At 38.8% G+C, this 21,418-nt stretch overlaps 1 protein-coding gene across 1 annotated transcript; it reads right to left on the bottom strand.

Annotated features, from left to right (window-relative positions):
• Positions 1–5,390: 5,390 nt before the first annotated feature.
• Positions 5,391–10,232, bottom strand: IFNG (interferon gamma). The gene is made up of 4 exons (XM_043878767.1): positions 10,023–10,232; positions 8,806–8,874; positions 8,528–8,710; positions 5,391–6,117 (listed from the first exon to the last, which is right to left on the bottom strand). The coding sequence occupies exons 1-4, from the start codon at positions 10,134–10,136 to the stop codon at positions 5,983–5,985; spliced, it is 501 nt and encodes a 166-aa protein (XP_043734702.1). The 5' UTR covers positions 10,137–10,232; the 3' UTR covers positions 5,391–5,982.
• Positions 10,233–21,418: the final 11,186 nt, after the last annotated feature.

Genomic DNA, 21,418 nt, shown 5'->3' with positions numbered 1-21,418 from the left:
AGGCCTACATTATAGAATATATATGCACTGGGTCTCTTATTAGCTCACCAATGGTTGCCTTAATTTTCAGATAGATTTCCAGTTGTCTAGGTGAAGTCCTCAGAACACCTGAGCAGCAAAGAGGATTAGCATATTTGGAAAGACTCTAAAGTAATATGCTTGGATGCTGAGGTAGCCCAACCCAGTGAATATGCTAATAACCAGTACTTCCTAGAGAGCAGCAAACTCACCCTCATAAAGCTAAGGACATGCAAATAATAATGATGTGCTTGAGCATCTGCTGGTGGGTGTCCCCAAGCAGTATGGATGCCAAGAAACACTTATAAATTGCTGTTGGAGTCTATGAAAAATGTACTCCAGCCCACAGAAGCTTCTTCTAGACATAAGAATGGTCAAATTTCTACCCATTATTTTGCTATTGTGACTATTCTTTTTTTTTTTTTCTGTCTGTACTAATAAAAGTTTTGACATGCCCATAGCAGTATGTGAAAGTTACATGAACATACAGAGATTATTTTTTATTCTTCATTCATCATTAATATTATTTTTCTCATGGTTAAAGAGCAAGTGCTTTATTCCTATTCTTGCATGCTTGCATTTTTTGTAGTATTTTCAACTGCCACTGCGATAATAAATAAGAATATTCTTCCTCCCAGGAATGAATTGTGTTAGCATCGTCTCATATTTACACAGAAATCTGCAATTGAAAATCACAAACAATGTGTAATTTCATCCTCCCAATACCTTTTGAGTTAGTCAAGGCCACACAACTGATGAGTGACAGTGTCAGGTCTTCAAAAATACTTTCTAAGTCATGTCCCACTCTTTGTGACCCCATGGACTGTAGCCCACCAGGCTCCTCTATCCATGGGATTTCCCAGGCAAGAATACTGGAGTAAGTTGCCATCTCCTTCTCCAAGGAATCTTCCCAGATCAGGGATTGAATCCACATCTCCTGCATTGGCAGGCAGATTCTTTACCATTATGCCACCAGGGAAGCCCAAGAAGGACCATAACCTCAGTAAAATAGAGTTTTTAATCCCAACATAGATATTGATTTTTCTAGTTATAAGAATGATCAAATTTCTATCCACAATTTTTCTTGCTCTTTCTATTCTTCCAGAAGGAAAACAATTCCTCAGATCAAGAAAAACTAAAGAGAACTCATTGTGGTGGAAAAAGCTAATAACAGTAATCCATTGATTTATTCAATAAAAATAGCATTAATAATATTAGCTACTCTTGACAACAGTGGTCACGTATGGATGTGAGAGTTGGACTGTGAAGAAAGCTGAGTGCCAAAAAATTTATGCTTTTAAACTGTGGTGTTGGAGAAGACTCTTGAGAGTCCCTTGGACTGCAAGGAGATCCAACCAGTCCATCCTAAAGGAAATCAGTCCTGGGTGTTCTTTGGAAGGACTGATGCTGAAGCTGAAACTCCAATACTTTGGCCACCTCACGTGAGGAGTTGACTCATTGGAAAAGACCCTGATGCTTGGAGGGATTGAGGGCAGGAGGAGAAGGGGGCGGCAGAGGATGAGATGGCTGGATGGTATCACCGACTCGATGGGCATGAGTTTGAGTAAACTCCAGGAGTTGGTGATGGACAGGGAGGCCTCGCGTGCTGTGATTCACGGGGTCGCAAAGAGTCGGACACGACTGAGCGACTGAACTGAACTCTTGACAAAGCATTTTCTCTCTTCCAACATTTTCCATTTTAAAAAAATGTAATCCTCACAATGACTTTATAGTTCCCGTCTTACAGATGAAAGCAAAGAGGCTTGAAAATAGTCAATAACATTCCTAAAATTTTACAATTAATAAAAATCTAGGTTTAATTGAATACTGAAAAAGAGTTCTCTCTTGTGATATTCTTTTGAAGGTTTATTTGTGTACAGGTGTGAGACCATAAACAAAAATCCCCAAATAAGCAAGTTGACTCAAGAAGGCAGTACTCAGACCATTATTACCCTTTGAGCTCTACTGAAAAAGAGTTCTTAACCCTAGCACATGTTCATGAGTAACCCTAGCACATGAGTAACCCTGGTTACTCATTAGTATTATTTTACACCAGCCTATTACACATCCCTGGGGGGTGGCCATACCCAGGATGTCAATGGTTCTCTGATGTGGCTTTGCATCTGCAGCTCTGATCACGATGGCACTTTCACCTTTGATCCTTCATCACCATCTGCCCGAAAGAAACACTGTCATGGGGTTGCCAGGTTCTCAGTTTAGGTAAAGAGAGCAAGATAAGAAACTCTTGCCTTTGTATTTTCTTCTGTGAGCCTGACATGGTACAGGACATGATATCCCAAAACATGTCACCTTGATATATTGAATATTTCAAGCTGAAGAAATCTGAGAAAGGGAATATGCAGAAAAGGCTTTTTGACCTTCTCCTGAAGTAGGTCATTTAACCCGAGGAAGGGAGCAGTCTCATCTTTAAAGACAAGGAAATCAGAGGGGAATGTGAACAGCGGCAGATCTTGCTAAGTGTTGACCCACGTACCACACTTAGCTCACCTTTGTCCTACCATATCTTTCCATGATTTTCCATTCTTCACCAGATTTAGCACTAAAACACTCAGATTTAACAGTTTTTTTTTTTTTTCCCAGTCCTTATTTCCTTACGAAGATCCCTGTTTCACATATAATTTAAATAAACATGTATGCTTTCCTTTTGTTAATCTGTCTTTTGTTATGGGATCCCAGTCAAGACTTTAGAAGAGTAGAGAAAAAAAAAAATTTTTCCTCCCCTACAAGCATTCAGATGCCACTTGAATTCTAGACAGGTCAAGATAACCTCAATCTTGCCCAATTCTTTCAGTCAACTATCCATTCAGTGTAACTATTTAATAATGTCTAACACATAAAATTATAGTGGAAAAAAAGGTCATAAAACTAAAAAGGAAAGACATTCTTTTTAGTAGCTGGTACAATAGTTTGATTGTTTTATGGGTAATACTGACAGTTAGAAATTATTGATAAACCTTAGACTGGAAGAGGAACCACAGGGAATGGAGATGGAATCTCAACCACTGTTACTCAACTACTATCCAATAGTCAAAACAATAATCTCTGATCATTGTCAAGGACTAAACTGATACTTTTACATGAATTATTTCATTTAACTTTATTGCTATTAAATGGAATTAAATGGAGCATTAAATGAAATAGTTCAGAAGGAAGCCCCAGATACCTAACCCTTTCTCCCCCTGACACTCACAATCTTGCCCTCACTATACAACCCAAAGCCAATTGTGTACCTTGAAAAATTCAATACTTTTCTTTCCTTCTCTTCACTATGTAAACCCATGATCTTCATGAGTTCAACAGGTATTAGGTCTTAAAATAACTGCCAGCTCAACATTCAGAAAACTAAGATCATGGCATCCAGTCCCATCACTTCATGGCAAATAGATGGGGAAACAGTGGAAACAGTGGCAGACTTTATTTTCTTGGGCTCCAAAATCACTGCAGATGGTGACTGCAGTCATGAAATTAAAAGACGCTTACTCCTTGGAAGGAAAGTTATGACCAAACTAGACAGCATATTAAAAAGCAGAGACATCACTTTGTCAACAAAGGTCCATCTAATCAAGGCTATGGTTTTTCCAATAGTCATGTATGGATGTGAGAGTTGGATTATAAAGAAAGCTGAGTGCAGAGGAATTGATGCTTTTGAACTGTGGTGTTGGAGAAGACTCTTGAGAGTCCCTTGGACTGCAAGGAGATCCAACCAGTCCATCCTAAAGGAGATCAGTCCTGAGTGTTCATTGGAAGGACTGATGCTGGAGCTGAAACTCCAATACTTTGGCCACCTGATGCGAAGAGCTGACTCTTTTGAAAAGACCCTGATGCTGGGAAAGATTGAGGGCGGGAGGAGAAGGGGATGACAGAGGATGAGATGGTTGGATGGCATCACTGACTCAATGGACATGAATCTGGGTAAACTCCAGGAGTTGGTGATGGACAGGGAAGTCTGGCGTGCTGCGGTTCATGGGGTTGCAAGAGTCAGACACGACTGAGTGGCTGAACTGAACTGAACACCCTCAACTTCTAAATTTACATCAACTGTTCAGAGTTCTCTCTCAACTCCAGACTGATCTATTCAATAGTTTACTCGTCATTTCCATTTTAAAATCTAATGGATTCCTTAAACTTAATGTTCAAAATTGAATTTCTAATTTTCCACCCTAAACCTGCTCACTCTAGTTTCCCCATTTCAGCTGATGACAACTTCACTTTTTTAGTTGCTCAACCAAAAACTTAAGAGTTATTCTTGACTCATTTTGCTCCAACCACACTGGACTACTGGTACTTCTTTTACCAGTCAAGGCAAATTTCCACTTTAGAGCCTTTGCAAGAATGTTTCCTTTGCCAAAAATCCTCTCTTAGCTCTTACAAGTGCTTCCTCAAATGTTGTCTCTTTAATGAAACCAAGTATAATTGCTCAATTTAAATCCCTAGCCCATTTGCTCTGTCCCATAGTTTTCCCAGTTCCCCTATTCTTTCTTACTTTTTTTCTGTAGCACCAATATTCTTCTAACATAGCATGCAATTTACTAACATATTATGTATTTTGTTTATTATCAATCTCCCCTTTGTTAAATTCAAAATTCCCAAAGAAATCCTGTTTGTCTTGCTCACAGATGAAACTCAAGTGCCTAGAACAGCACCAGGCACATAGTAGGTGCTCTAGTAATTATATCTTGAGTGAAAGGATAAAGTCTCACTACAATATTATGTAGCCTACCAGGCTCCTCTGTCCATGGGATTTCCCAGACAAGAGCACTGGAGTAGGTTGCCATATCCTTCTCCAAAGCATCTTCCTGATCCAGGGATTGAACCTGCATCTCTTGTGTCTCCTGCATTGGCAGGCAGATTCTTTACCACTAAGACACCTGGGAAGCCTACAATGTTATGAGAAAGGCACTATTATTCTTCTTTATCAGAGGAGGAAAGTGAAGCTTAGAGAGTATAAAAGTCACACCACTTGTAATGGCAGGACTAAGATTCTAATCCAAGCTTCCCACTCTAGAGTTTCCACTCACTATTCCATACATAACAGTGTTTACCCAAAGTGACCGGAGGAGATAGGGGATACCAAGATGAGGGATACCCTGAGGAATTGAGTAGGGAGAAAGTAGAAGTAAATATTTGTGTGCCAAGCTAAACAATTTGGACTACTTTCCACAGCTGTGAAAAGATAATTCAAACAACTACCAAAGGGAAGAGTGGAAACCAGCAAATTGTCAGTGGAGAAAAATACCACTTTGAGCAGATTTTAATCCAACTCTTATATCTCCTTCTATTAATTTATTAGTCTGTGTTTCATTTAACCCAGCCCCCACTTTAGAAAAAGTCTGACACAACATACATAGTTATGAAATTGCACTTTATTCATATATATTAAATACTGATAAACTAAACAAACACATTACTTTCCATTTGGGTATAATCACAATTGTCAGTGATATTCTGAAACACCAGGCATAAGGTAAGATGAGATGCTATGTTTTTATCAGGGCACAAATCATATCGCCCGACACATTCAAGTGCTGTCTGCCATGCCATCAAAGTAGTGGCTCAGAATGCAGATCTAGTCTCAGATAAGTAGTGACTAGATGGCATCATTTCATTTATCAGCATTCATTACATCATCAAGTGAAATAAGTGCACAACCCACAGATTCTTGCTTAGGTTAGCTGCCTAGTTGGCCCCTGAGATAAAACCTTGAAATCCCATAGACTTGCCTAGTTAGTCAGGGGAAAAAAAGGGTCGAGTGAAATAGTCACAGGATAAAGGAATTATAAATAACACATATATTAATAGATATTCATTTTCATGACATAAAATTACTATTATAAATATTTTTATAAGTCTAAATATATATTCCCCATATAAATAATGTAAAATATTAAATATTAATAAATAGATTTAGATTTAAAAATTCAAATATTGCAGGCAGGAGGACTGTTACATTGATGCTCTCCGGCCTCGAAAGAGATTCTGACTTCTCTTCCGCTTTCTGAGGTTAGATTTTGGCGACAGGTCATTCATCACTTTGATGAGTTCATTTATGGCTTTGCGCTGGATCTGCAGATCATCCACCTATTGGGAAAGAAAACAGCAAAATTAATTTCAGGCATATGAGTCATTAGGATATTCTGCTGTCTAGGCCCAAGAAAATAAAAGTATTCTTTAAAATAAATTATTTTCACTAGCAATAATGAACCTTAATATGTAATGTTGGTTTCTTCAGTGATAAAGACTAAAATTATAACAATTCAATTGATAGTTGAGCTGTAACAGAATGGAGCACATCACATATTGTAAATTTACCACTTCAGAGATCTGAAAATTATATAGTGAAAAAAACCCAGAAGTAGAGTGACAGAAAAATGTGGGTATAAATTCTGTGTGTGCAATACATCTGACTTTAAACCAGTCACTGAAGCTCTCCAAATCTATGTTTCTACTCTAAGTATGAGGAGATTGTTTAGATGACCCTTAGGGTCTCTACCACTTCTATCACCTAGTACTTAGTCTTTGCTGAAAGTATCAGATGAGTTACTATAGCCAATGGCTCCCATGTTGGGTGTGTAAAAGAGTAACCTGAGGACCTAATGAAGAACTCTGACACCCAGCTGGATGAAATCAGACTAGGCCTGGGCCAATGTGTAGTTACCAACATCACCAGGTGATTTAGGCACCACCCAAGTTTGAAAACCACTGGTATAGGTTCAGTACTTTATAAATACCAAGTCCTAGAAGGAGGAAAACCGTAATTTTTTATTTCCTCCAAATTAGGTCAGTCTCATCGTTCCCATAATGGGATTAAAAATAAACACTGATCTTATTTAAATGGTAATGATCAATTACTGGTATTATATAATAGTTAAAGTTAGGAATGAAAGCAATCTCCCTGTACTCTGCCTTCCATTCCAGCAAATTGAACTATTTTCTCACTCTTCCCAGTAGGACCATATAAGTGAATTCATGCTTCATAAAATGAAGACCATTTGCTTTCATCTTTGCTCTGCCACTACATTTCTTTCTAAAGCTGGAAACGCTGCAGCCACCTTGCCACATTTCTGAGAATGACTAGGAGATTCTAAGTTACAAAACAAAAAGGCAAAACATGCTTTAAATATGTTGACATCTGAGCAAAAGATGACAATGGTTGCACACTCACTCAAGATTGCACATTGTAAAGCAGGAGGCTTGGAGCTTCCAGAAGGATGGGACCAACCGATTGTTTTCAAGGCCCAGTTACAACAGAGTAGAAAAATTTCTACCAGCTGTGTGTTTACAGGTGATAAATTTTACTTTCCAGTTTTCTAAGCATCACCAAGAAACTAAGGGTCTTCTCTAGGACTGAACAGCAGCCAGAGGCACCACTGGGTTAGGAACAAGTGCTTTTTCATTCTCTAGCCTGCAACCAGTGGAGATCTGCTGAACATGGAAAACATTACGTATAATTTTTCCAAGCCACTCTCATACTATCTAACATATGGGAGACTAGAGAAATCTTGAAGAGCAATCACTTATTTCAGTTCCTGGGAGCTTAAATGAGACTGCTGAGAGGCAGACCAGGTTAGAGCAAGAGCTGGTACAAATCCTGAAGGCACAAGTCATAATGAGACCCCTCCTCTTCTCACCCAAGCCTATTTATACCAAAGCCAACTCTCCCCCCCCAAAAATCTGGAGGCCTTTGTCCCTTAGATGAAATTTTGGGAAATGTGACTTGCCCTTATGCTTCAAAGTTATCTTTCAGCTTCTAAGAACTTTAAAGATTCATTGATAGGACAATTCTACCTATTTTCTTTCTAAAAACAAACGCAGTCACCTCTCCTTGGGCTATACAATCTGAGTGGTTGACCAGAGTCCGGCAGTGGGAGGGTCTTTGTCTCCTCAAAGGCTATTCCTTTCTCCTATCTCATTCTCATATACTATCCATGGCATTGTAGAATTTTAGAGCAAAGGAGACCATAGAAATTATAGTGAATTCAACAGGCTCCTTTTAAGATGAGGAAAGAGCCCCAGCCAGGCCTGTGATTCATCTGAAGTCACACATTTCTTTGGTGGCTAAGCTGGGTGGAGCACACATCTTCTTCCCTCTCCCTCCCACTGCTCTTTCCATTAAGACATGCAACCTATTCAAAGCAAGAGAATTTCCAACACACAAACAAGCAGCAATGGGAGAGTTGGTTTTCAATATTCTGCCCCCATCACCTCAACTCCTTCTCTGCTTCCTCCTCACTGATTTGTCCATTCACCCATCTTTGTGAGGTAGGCATAATGCCAGTATTTTCCCAAAATCACAGACTTAAGTGCCTCCAATAACTGACTCTGCAAAGTCATCCAAGGCAAAAGAGAACTAGCAAAGAGGCATTTTGACCACAAGTTCACTTCAGAGCTTTAACAACTGTACCCGGTATCTAATTTCTATTTTCTGGTAATGAAGTGCTTTGTAAGAGCCTCTGCAATGATACCAAAGGAAGCATTAAGATCATCTCACCGAAATTTGAATCAGCTTTTTGAAGTCCTCCAGTTTCTCAGAGCTGCCATTCAAGAACTTCTGAAACATGTCTTGCTTGATGATATCCACGCTCCTCTGAATGACCTGGTTATCTTTGAAGTTTTCAAAGAGTTTGAAGTAGAAGGAGACAATTTGGCTCTGAATAATTTTTCTGTCACTCTCCTTGGTAGAAAAGAGCACAAAGAGAGGTTGATGTGAATTTATCCATCAGAAAAAAAGCAACAGGAAAATCAGCCAAATGGAAATGTTCAGCTTACCTCTTTCCAATTCTTCAAAATTTCTATGAAAAGAGGCCCACCCTCAGCTACATCTGGGTTACTTGCATTCTGGAAAATAAAACAACACAAGAAAAAATTGGCTTAAAATTAGTCCATAAATTGCTGTAAAAATGTACCTCAAGTTTTATTGAACTTGGATGCTGGCAATATTTACTGATTTTCTTTTCAACACTGTTTAGTTCTAACAAAAAATATTCACAAAAGCTATCCAATTGGATAATAGCCAAAGACTATCATGTGATTTTTTGCTTTCTTATTTACTAATATAACAACACAGTGAACTCATTCAAGACTGATGATACTTCAACTGTCTCAAATTACTATGGTAAGAAAAAGGTATAGTTAAAAAAAAAAAAATCAATAAAACCATCTCACTATAAAATACTGCCCCCCATGATATAACCTCTATAACCTCTATGACCTCTACCTGCATCCTACAAGCTATTATATCCCCTTTAAAAGATAGCTCCAGCTATAATTATAATAGCTAAATTTGGACATATGATAAAATATTTAAAATGCACAAGCTATTTTAATTAACCATAAATAAATTTTTTAAGAAACTCATAAAACAAGACAAAAAAATTTTTTAAATATAAACTAGATTATAGCTCCTACAAAAAAATCTCAGCAAGTGACTGAGTCCAAGAGTAATTCACAGACAATCTAGATGGGATAGTAAAATTTTAAAATGACTTTTTAGAGAAAAACACCTAGAAGTGTTTTTGTTTTTAAGCCAGATATTTAAGGACCTCATCTTCTTTAATTGATCAATTATTTCAAATGACCATTTTTAATGCTGATCTTGACTTTTGACTGTCACCATTATAGTAACTTGAGAAATGAAAAATTAAGACTCAGCTTTTCAGTATTCTTACTACTTAACGTCATATTTGAATGGATTCTCATCATGAAATATCAACACTATGATATATACCCATATTATGCCCATCTTTTGGAGCATTCATGAATCCCTCCTAAATCTCTATAGCAAACTGAGCAGAGCATTAAAGCAATATCTAGATCGTTTAGTCAAAAAAAAAAAAAAAACACATCTAGCCAACAGTCACAATAACACCAAGTCTTCTCAAAATGACTGAAGACTAGAGATGAGAGCCCATCATAGAATTCCAAGTCAACATCAAACATCAAGTCATTTCAATCACAAGAAAGTCTCATTAAAAGATCATACTTACAAAATACTCCTTTAAGTTTTCTATTTCTTTAAAAAATGGGCCCTGGCCATAAGAACCAGAAAAACCCAAAAGCACGCAGAGCTGTAAAGCTAAGATATAGCTTGTATATTTCATTGTTTAGGAGAGAGTTAGGCCGAAGTAGTTGAAATCGGTAGCTTCTGTGTTAAGCTGATCAGGTCCCAAGGAGGTAGCTGATCTTTCTTTTCTAATTGCTGATCTGCAAATGATCAGAAGAATGTACTGTCTCCTTTTGGTGCTGGTATTTATACCTAATTGAAGTCTCATCAAGATTACGTATTTTCACAAGTTTTTTAAGATGAGATGGTGACAGATAGAGATGCTAGTTAGTTGGTATTAATAACTATGGTTTTGTGGCATTTTGGTGTTGTAGTTAGAGTTTCCTTTCAACTCCTTGGGTCTTTTGACGAGGAGACAGACCCATTATGCCCACCCATGCCATTCTTGTGGGATCCTTTGAAAACACTTTCACTTCACACCGTCCAGGGATTGGAAATTTCTGTACACCTCCTCCCTTTGCCCTCGTAAAATGTTGACTCCTCATCCAGAGATTACATTGATCATTTTTTTGTGGTTTGAAGCAAGTAAAAAAGGAAATTCTAGGGGCTCTCAACCCTTTACAGAGGGGGTGCCTCTTAAAATTTTTCTTGCAAATGGCCAGAAAGCAAGGAAAGAATGTGGTTAGAAAACCAATGTGGTAGGAAGTCCTTCTATCGAAGACAGTTAGTAGAACATCGACCGTAACTCTATGTTGCTCTGACCAGCAATGCCCAACAGAAATATAATGCAAGTCAATTCTCTAATAGCTCCATTACTAAAGGTAAAAAGAAACAGGGAAAAATAATTTTAAAATATATTTCACTTAAAACAATATATCCAAAATATATCAATATGTATCAATACAGAAAAATATTAATAAAATGTTATTGTCACGCTAAATTCTAGAAATCTGGTGTTCATTTTATGCATATGGCACATCTCAATTTAGACTGGCCATATTCAAATTCTCAGTAGCCACATGCAGCCGGAGGCTACCATATTGAACAGCAAAGCACTAGATGATCAATTGTTCCAAATTATCACTAATAATGGATTCTTTTTTAACTTTTTTATTTCTTTTCATTTCAAATACAAAAAAATAGGAATATTTTCTCCTCCCTTAGTAATTTACTTATGAAATGCAGAACTTAGGGATGACACAGAAGACCCTCTGCTATTTGGTTCCAGCCCGCCTTGTGTTTCACCCTGCAGTGTGCCCACAGCAGTATTGCACTTATGAATGCAGGCTTGAATTCTGGCTTTGCGGCTATCTAGCTATATAACCTTGAGTACGCTTTTTAATTTTTCTATGGCTAGATTTCCTTATCATTAAAGTGAGCCTGATATTAATATCTCCCCCAGCCTTCAGTTGAAAATTGTCAGGTGATATGAAATACTAAGACTTTTGCCTGTCATGTAGTGAGCACTCGGTAGAAGTGAACTGTTCCTAATGGAGGTGTGTGGGGTGACTAGTCATTCCTAAAAGAGCACACCCTGGCGGGGAGGAGCCAAGATGGCGGAGGAATCGGATGGGGAGACCACTTTCTCTCCTACAAATTCATCAAAAGAATAACTGAACGCAGAGCAAACTTTACAAAACAACTCCTGATCGCTAGCTGAGGTCATCAAGCGCCCAGAAAAGCAACCCATTGTCTTCGAAAGGAGGTAGGACAAAATATAAAAGATAAAAAGAGAGACAAAAGAGCTAAGGACGGGAGTCTTAATAGAGGAAGTTTCCAAACACCAGGAAACCCTTGCACTGGTGGGTCTGGGGGAAGTTTTTGAATCTCAGAGGGCAACCTGACTGGGAGGGGAAGAATAAATAAAACCCACAGATTACGTGCCTAAAAGCAACTCCCAGCAGAAAAGTACCCCAGACGCCCGCATCTGCCACCAGCAAGTGGGGGCGGATCGGAGAGGAGCGGGCGGCATTGCTTAGGGTAAGGACCGGGCCTGAGTGCCCTGAGGGCAATCAGAGGGAGCTTTTGTGAGTTACCAACTTAAACTGTGGGACAGCAAAAGAGAGAGAGAAAATTAACCGGCCGGAACACACTGCCGGCCATTCGCAGAACAAAGGGACCTAGCAAGTCCAGAGAAGAGCTCGCAGGCTGCGGACCGGCCCAGCCCCGCCGGAGGCAGGAGGCAGGGGGGAGGGGAAAGGGGCAGGCTCGGCCCCAAGGACCGCATCCCCTACCACACTGCAAACAGGCCTCCAGTTTCTAATCAAAGACCTCCTGAGATTCTGGATGGTCGACATCCGCCGGGAGGGTCGCGGCGAGACACAGGGCGCAGGCATCTGACCGGCGCGGGCAGGGACTGGGGCTGGGGACGCGGAGGGCAGAAGGCGGCCGCACCCAGGGAGAGTGCGCCCGTCAAGCTCCTGGCTGCCTGAGCCGCTCGGGCGGGGTAGGCACAAAACGCAGGTGCGGCTTTTTGTTCCGCGCTTTTGTGGAACACCCGAGGGCTGGAACCACGCGCAGCGCAAGGCACGCTCCATATAGAGCAGCCGGGAGCCTGAGCAGCGCAGACGGGGAAAGCAGCGCCAGCCCCTCCCCGCAGCACAACAGAACTAGCAACCTGAATAAAAGACCACCTCCGCCTGCCTATGTCAGGGCGGAAATTAGGCACTGAACAGAAGCCAAATAAACAAAGGGAACCACTTCAGATGGGACTGGTGCAACAGATTAAAATCCCTGTAGATAACACCAACTACACCGGAAGGGGCCTGTAGATATGGAGAAGTGTAAGCTGGAACGAGGCGCTATCTGAAACTGAACCAAACCCACACTGAGCGCAACAGCTCCAGAGAAATTCCTAGGTATATTTTTACTTTTTTTTCTTTTTTCTCTTTTATTTTCTTTTAAAATTCCCTGTTGCTCACCCATTATTCCTTAACTTTCATTCTCATAGATTTTTACGATTTTTTTAATTAGGAAAAATTTTTTTTCCTGTTTTTTTTTTTTCTTTTTTCTTTTTCTCTTCTATTTTCTATTTTTCTTTTTCTCTTATTTCCTTTTAAAGTCCTCTATTACTCCTCTACTACTCCTTAATTTTCATTTTCATTACACTATAACCTTACAAAAAAAAAGAGAGAGAGAAGCCCTATTTTTAAACCGAACTTCATATATATTTCTAAAATTTTCTTGTGTGTTTGGTTTTTGTTTTTAATATAGTATTTTTAAGAGTCTAACCTCTACTCTAGATTTTTAATCTTTGTTTTTCAGTATATGTTATAAATTGTGGACATTTAAGAATCCAATATTCACTTCCCATTTTTATTCAGGAGTGTGTTGATTATTCTCTCCCAATCTTGACTCTCCATTTTCTACCTCAGAACACCTCTATTTCCTCCTTTCCCCTTCTCTTCCCAATCCAATTCTGTGAATCTTTGTGGGTGTCTGGGCTATGGAGAACACTCTGGGAACAGACAACTGCGTAGATCTGTCTCTCTCCTCTTGAGTCCCCCTTTTTCTCCTCCTGCTCATCACTATCTCCCTCCTCCCTCTCCTCTTCTTCATGTAACTCTGTGAACCTCGCTGGGTGTCCCTAACGGGGGAGAATCTTTTCACCATTAACCTAGAAGTTTTATTGTCAGTGCTGTATAGTTGGAGAAGTCTTGAGACTACTGGAAGAATAAAACTGAAATCCAGAGGCAGCAGACTTAAGCCCCAAACCTGAGAACACCAGAAAACTCCTGACTACATGGAACTTTAAGTAATAAGAGACCGTCCAAAAGCCTCCATATCTACACTGAAACCAACCACCACCCAAGAGCCAATAAGTTTTAGAGCAAGACATACCAAGCAAATTCTCCAGCAACGCAGGAACATAGCCCTGAACGTCAACATACAGGCTGCCCAAGGTCACACCTAACACATAGACCCATCTCAAAACTCATTACTGGGCACTCCATTGCACTCCAGAGAGAAGAGATCAAGTTCCATGCACCAGAACACCGACACAAGCTTCCCTAACCAGGAAACCTTGACAAGCCAATCGTCCAACCCCACCCACAGTGAGGAACCTCCACAATAAAAAGGAACCACAGACCTCCAGAATACAGAAAGCCCGCTCCAGACACAGCAATCTAAACAAGATGAAAAGGCAGAGAAATACCCAACAGGTAAAGGAACATGAAAAATGCCCACCAAGTCAAACAAAAGAGGAGGAGATAGGGAATCTACCTGAAAAAGAATTTAGAATAATAATAATAATAATGATCCAAAATCTTGAAAACAAAATGGAGTTACAGATAAATAGCCTGGAGACAAAGATTGAAAAGATGCAAGAAATGTTTAATAAAAACCTAGAAGATATAAAAAAGAGTCAATATATAATGCATTATTTGCAATAAATGAGATCAAAAACACTCTGGAGGGAACCAAGAGTAGAATAACGGAGACAGAAGATAGGATAAGTGAGGTAGAAGATAAAATGGTGGAAATAAATGAAACAGAGAGGAAAAAGAAAAAAGAATCAAAAGAAATGAGGACAACCTCAGGGACCCCTGGAACAATGTGAAACGTCCCAACATTCGAATCATAGGAGTCCCAGAAGAAGAAGACAAAAAGAAAGGCCATGAGAAAATACTCAAGGAGATAATAGCTGAAAACTTCCCTAAAATGGGGAAGGAAATAGCCACCCAAGTCCAAGAAACCCAGAGAGTCCCAAACAGGATAAACCCAAGGTGAAACACCCCAAGACACATATTAATCAAATTAACAAAGATGAAACACAAAGAACAAATATTAAAAGCAGCAAGGGAGAAACAACAAATAACACACAAAGGGATTCCCATAAGGATAACAGCTGATCTATCAATAGAAACCCTCCGGGCCAGAAGGGAATGGCAGGACATACTTAAAGTAATGAAAGAGAATAACCTACAACCTAGATTACTGTATCCAGCAAGGATCTCATTCAGATATGAAGGAGAATTCAAAAGCTTTACAGACAAGCAAAAGCTGAGAGAATTCAGCACCACAAAACCAGCTCTTCAACAAATGCTAAAGGATCTTCTCTAGACAGGAAACACAGAAAGGTTGTATAAACATGAACCCAAAACAACAAAGTAAATGGCAACGGGACCACACCTATCAATAATTACCTTAAATGTAAATGGGTTGAATGCCCCAACCAAAAGACAAAGACTGGCTGAATGGATGCAAAAACAAGACCCCTATATATGCTGTCTACAAGAGACCCACCTCAAAACAAGAGACACACACAGACTAAAAGTGAAGGGCTGGAAAAAAATATTTCACGCAAATGGAGACCAAAAGAAAGCAGGAGTCGCAATACTCATATCAGATAAAATAGACTTTCAAATAAAGGATGTGAAAAGAGACAAAGAAGGACACAACATAATGATCAAAGGATCAATCCAAGAAGAAGATATAACAATTATAAATATATATGCACCCAACATAGGAGCACCGCAATATGTACGGCAAACGCTAACGAGTATGAAAAAGGAAATTAATAGTAACACAATAATAGTGGGAGACTTTAATACCCCACTCACAACTATGGATAGATCAACTAAACAGAAAATTAGCAAGGAAACACAAACTTTGAATGACACAATGGACCAGCTAGACCTAATTGATATCTATAGGACATTTCACCCCAAAACAATCAACTTCACCTTTTTCTCAAGTGCACACGGAACCTTCTCCAGAATAGATCACATCCTGGGCCATAAATCTGGTCTTGAAAAATTCAAAAAAAATTGAAATCATTCCAGTCATCTTTTCTGACCACAGTGCAGTAAGATTAGATCTCAATTACAGGAAAAAAATTGTTAAAACTTCAAACATATGGAGGCTAAATAACACACTTCTGAATAACCAACAAATCATAGAAGAAATAAAAAAAGAAATCAAAATATGCATAGAAATGAATGAAAATGAAAACACAACAACCCAAAACCTATGGGACACTGTAAAAGCAGTGATAAGGGGAAGGTTCATAGCATTACAGGCTTACATCAAGAAACAAGAAAAAAAGCCAAATAAATAACCTAACTCTACACCTAAAGCAATTAGAGAAGGAAGAAATGAAGAACCCCAGGGTTAGTAGAAGGAAAGAAATCTTAAAAATTAGGGCAGAAATAAATGCAAAAGAAACTAAAGAGACCATAGCAAAAATCAACAAAGCTAAAAGCTGGTTTTTTGAAAAAATAAACAAAATTGACAAACCATTAGCAAGACTCATTAAGAAACAGAGAGAAGAACCAAATTAACAAAATTAGGAATGAAAATGGAGAGATCACAAAAGACAACACTGAAATACAAAGGATCATAAGAGACTACTACCAGCAGCTCTATGCCAATAAAATGGACAACTTGGATGAAATGGACAAATTCTTAGAAAAGTATAACTTTCCAAAACTGAACCAGGAAGCAATAGAAGATCTTAACAGACTCATCACAAGCAAGGAAATCGAAACTGTAATCAGAAATCTTCCAGCAAACAAAAGCCCAGGACCAGATGGCTTCACAGCTGAAATCTACCAAAAATTTAGAGAAGAGCTAACACCTATCTTACTCAAACTCTTCCAGAAAATTGCAGAAGAAGGTAAACTTCCAAACTCATTCTATGAGGCCACCATCACCCTAATTCCAAAACCAAACAAAGATGCCACAAAAAAAGAAAACTACAGGCCAATATCATTGATGAACATAGATGCAAAAATCCTTAACAAAATTCTAGCAAACAGAATCCAACAACATATTAAAAAGATCATACACCATGACCAAGTGGGCTTTATCCCAGGAATGCAAGGATTCTTTAATATCTGCAAATCAATCAATGTAATACACCACATTAACAAATTGAAAGGTAAAAACCATATGATTATCTCAATAGATGCAGAGAAAGCCTTTGACAAAATTCAACACTCACTTGTGATTAAAACTCTCCAGAAAGCAGGAATAGAAGAAACATACCTCAACATAATAAAAGCTATATATGACAAACCCACAGCAAGCATTACCCTCAATGGTGAAAAATTGAAAGCATTCCCCCTGAAATCAGGAACAAGACAAGGGTGCCCACTCTCACCACTACTATTAACATAGTGTTGGAAGTTTTGGCCACAGCAATCAGAGCAGAAAAAGAAGTACAAGGAATACAGATAGGAAAAGAAGAAGTGAAACTCTCGCTGTTTGCAGATGACATGATCCTCTACATAGAAAACCCTAAAGACTCTACCAGAAAATTACTAGAGTTAATCAATGAATATAGTAAAGTTGCAGGATATAAAATTAACACACAGAAATCCCTTGCATTCCCATACACTAACAATGAGAAAACAGAAAGAGAAATTAAGGAAACAATACCATTCACCATTGCAACAAAAGGAATAAAATGCTTAGGAGTATATCTACCTAAAGAAACAAAAGACCTATACATAGAAAACTATAAAACACTGATGAAAGAAATCAAAGAGGACACAAACAGATGGAGAAACATACCGTGTTCATGGATTGGAAGAATCAATATTGTCAAAATGGCTATTCTACCCAAAGCAATCTATAGATTCAATGCAATCCCTATCAAGCTACCAACGGTATTTTTCACAGAACTAGAACAAATAATTTCACAATTTGTATGCAAATACAAAAAAACTCGAATAGCCAAAGTAATCTTGAGAAAGAAGAATGGAACTGGAAGAATCAACCTGCCTGACTTCAGACTATACTACAAAGCCACAGTCATCAAGACAGTATGGTACTGGCACAAAGACAGAAATACAGATCAGTGGGACAGAATAGAAAGCCCAGAGATAAATCCACGAACCTATGGACACCTTATCTTTGACAAAGGAGGCAAGGATATACAATGGAAAAAAGACAACCTCTTTAACAAGTGGTGCTGGGAAAACTGGTCAACCACTTGTAAATGAATGAAACTAGAACACTTTCTAACACCATACACAAAAATAAACTCAAAATGGATTAAAGATCTAAATGTAAGGCCAGAAACTATAAAACTCCTAGAGGAGAACATAGGCAAAACACTCTCTGACATAAATCACAGCAGGATCCTCTATGACCCACATCCCAGAATATTGGAAATAAAAGCAAAAATAAACAAATGGGACCTAATGAAACTTAAAAGCTTCTGTACAACAAAGGAAACTATAAGCAAGGTGAAAAGACAGCCCTCAGTTTGGGAGAAAATAATAGCAAATGAAGCAACAGACAAAGGATTAATCTCAAAAATATATAAGCAACTCCTGAAGCTCAATTCCAGAAAAATAAATGACCCAGTCAAAAAATGGGCCAAAGAATTAAACAGACATTTCTCCAAAGAAGACATAGAGATGGCTAACAAACACATGAAAAGATGCTCAACATCACTCATTATCAGAGAAATGCAAATCAAAACCACAATGAAGTACCATTACATGCCAGTCAGGATGGCTGCTATCCAAAGTCTACAAGCAAGAAATGCTGGAGAGGATGTGGAGAAAAGGGAACCCTCTTACACTGTTGGTGGGAATGCAAACTAGTACAGCCACTATGGAAAACAGTGTGGAGATTTCTTAAAAAACTGGAAATAGAACTACCATATGACCCAGCAATCCCACTTCTGGGCATACACACTGAGGAAACCAGATCTGAAAGAGACATGTGCACCCCAATGTTCATTGCAGCACTGTTTATAATAGCCAGGACATGGAAGCAACCTAGATGCCCATCAGCAGAGGAATGGATAAGGAAGCTGTGGTACATATACACCATGGAATATTACTCAGCCGTTAAAAAGAATTCATTTGAATCAGTTCTAATGAGGTGGATGAAACTGGAGCCCATTATACAGAGTGAAGTAAGCCAGAAAGATAAAGATCATTACAGCATACTAACACATATATATGGAATTTAGAAAGATGGTAATGATAACCCTATATGCAAAACAGAAAAAGAGACACAGATGTACAGAACAGACTTTTGGACTCTGTGGGAGAAGGTGAGGGTGGGATGTTTTGAAAGAACAGCATGTATATTATCTATAGTGAAACAGATCACCAGCCCAGGTGGGATGCATGAGACAAGTGCTCGGGCCTGGTGCACTGGGAAGACCCAGAGGAATCGGGTGGAGAGGGAGGTGGGAGGGGGGATCGGGATGGGGAATACATGTAACTCCATGGCTGATTCATGTTGAAGTATGACAAAACCCACTGAAATGTTGTGAAGTAATTAGCCTCCAACTAATAAAAATAAGTGAAAAAAAAAAAAAAAAAGCACACCCTGAACCTTTGCTCATGCCGTTCCTTGATTTCCCACTCGGGCCTCTCAGAGTGGTACCCAGCCATTCAAGTCCAGCCTGAAAAATCATTATCTCCATGAGTTCTCTCAAAACTATCCGTCTTAAAAGTAGTCTTACATATTCTCTACATAGGCCTAGGAGAGTGGTTCACATTTTTCTTAGAGTCTTGATTCTTCAATCTCATATTAGAGTTAGTTATGTATCTTCTCCCATACTAGACCAAGTTCCCTAAAATCAGATATTGTTTTGTCATTTCTATAGCCCCGTTTGCTTTCCTAAAGGCAATGTAGCTTGAAGATTTGTCCATAGACAGCACTGAATAAAAGTGAGCTTGAATGCTTAATTCAGGGCCTACTTTTCCCTCAAGGTAATTTTCCTCAGGTCTTCCCACGCACACACATGCACAGTGTTCCTTAAGTTCTAACCCCAATGCCATCAGCACCAACCTGTAGGAAGCTTGTGTTTAATTAAAGAGGGTTCATGATTAATGTTGGAAACATGATGCTATGTCTCTTTAGCCAACTCCGGCTTCCTGGGAAAATCCCATGTGTTATTTTTTGTGAAAAAGGCCAGAAAATTCTTTGAGGAACTATCTTCCCAAAAACAAAGTCAGAGTATTTGTGGGACCAAAGCCTCATGTAAAGTATATGAGGAGAGTGGAAATTACACTGCTGCCCTGTTGCTTTATTGCAGCTCCCCTCAAGCAAAAAATACAGCCCGCATAATATGCCTACAGGGTGACACAGGGGAAGCACTGTGCATGCACTCAATACTATTCAGGAAACCTGTGACTGAATTCCAAGTCAGTGGAAGGAACATTACAAACGTTCTGGAAAGAAGTAAAAATTTCTTCTACTCATCCCTTGATTTATGGTATTAGGCACAGGCAATTAATAATAGTGAGGTCCATCTTGGGGAGTTACATATCATCTGGGGTTGGTAAATTGTGAATTCCTATTCAAAATTACATATATATATATATGTATACATATATATATACATATATACACACATATATATACATATACATATATATATACACACACACACACACATACATATATGGAGCTTTCCAGGTGTCACTAGTGGTAAAGAATCCACCAGCCAATGCAGGTTAGACATAAAAAATGCAGGTTTGATCCCTGGGTCAGGAAGATCCCCTGGAAGAAGGAATGGCAACCCAGTCTAGTATTCTTACCTGGAGAATCCTATGGAGAGAGAAACCTGATGGGCTACAGTCCATGGAGTCATAAAGAGTCAGACACCACTGAGCAAGTAAACAACAACAACAAACGTGTATATACATTAAGGATATATTTGCAACATGGCCAGATGTTTAGGGTTAGTACTTACTAGTCTAAAATTCAAGCTCTAATTACCTCTTGATGTCAAGCAGAGCACAGAATTAGGAAATTATAGAGATTATCTATTGCCTAGTCCATAATTTTTTAGATTTATAAAATAAGACCAAGGGGGAGAAAACTGAAGTGCTGTGCTTAAATTCCTTCAACTGGACAATGCAGAGCTAAGTTTAGAACCAAAACCTTTTTCCTAATCTACCTGTCCCCAGTCAATAGCCATTAAAACTACGATATATGCCAATAATTGTGTTAGACATGTGAAGTCAGATAATCACTTTCTATCAGGCTTTAATTTCTGGGATTCTTTTCTGCAGAATTTGTGAGATTATAGTCACTCTTCATAAATCAACTATATCCCAATAAAAAAATATTTACAAAAATAATCACTCTTCAAATTCTTAAATAATAGAAAGACTGCAAATAAAAGTTTTGAAATTATTGGTGAGACATCCCAGCAGACCTAACTTCATGGACATAAGACCTGCACAGTCTATCAAGACCCCACACTTAGAGAGGCCCATATTTGGTTTACTGCTCCGTGGTTACCTTGTGGAAATTCCTAGTAAGTTTTAAACAAGGGGCTCCCATTTTCCCTTTTGCACTGGTTCCCACAAATTCTGTAACTGGTTCAGCATCCCAGGACTGGTCCATCCCAGGACTGGTCCACCATCTCACAGGATGGAAGTGAATCTCATCCTGTGA

The sequence above is a fragment of the Cervus elaphus genome, chromosome 3 (genome assembly GCF_910594005.1).
Source record: "Cervus elaphus chromosome 3, mCerEla1.1, whole genome shotgun sequence".
In the NCBI taxonomy this organism is placed as follows: domain Eukaryota; kingdom Metazoa; phylum Chordata; class Mammalia; order Artiodactyla; family Cervidae; genus Cervus; species Cervus elaphus.
This window is presented reverse-complemented; position numbering and strand designations above follow the sequence as displayed.

Excerpts from the sequence above, each read along its gene's own strand:
- IFNG (XM_043878767.1), bottom strand. The coding sequence starts at position 10,136 with ATGAAATATACAAGCTATATCTTAGCTTTACAGCTCTGCGTGCTTTTG. Across the intron at positions 8,875-10,022 it reads AAAACTTAAAGGAGTATTTT|AATGCAAGTAACCCAGATGT; the intron begins GTAAGTATGATC and ends TTTATTTTCCAG. Across the intron at positions 6,118-8,527 it reads AAAAGCTGATTCAAATTTCG|GTGGATGATCTGCAGATCCA; the intron begins GTGAGATGATCT and ends CTTTCCCAATAG.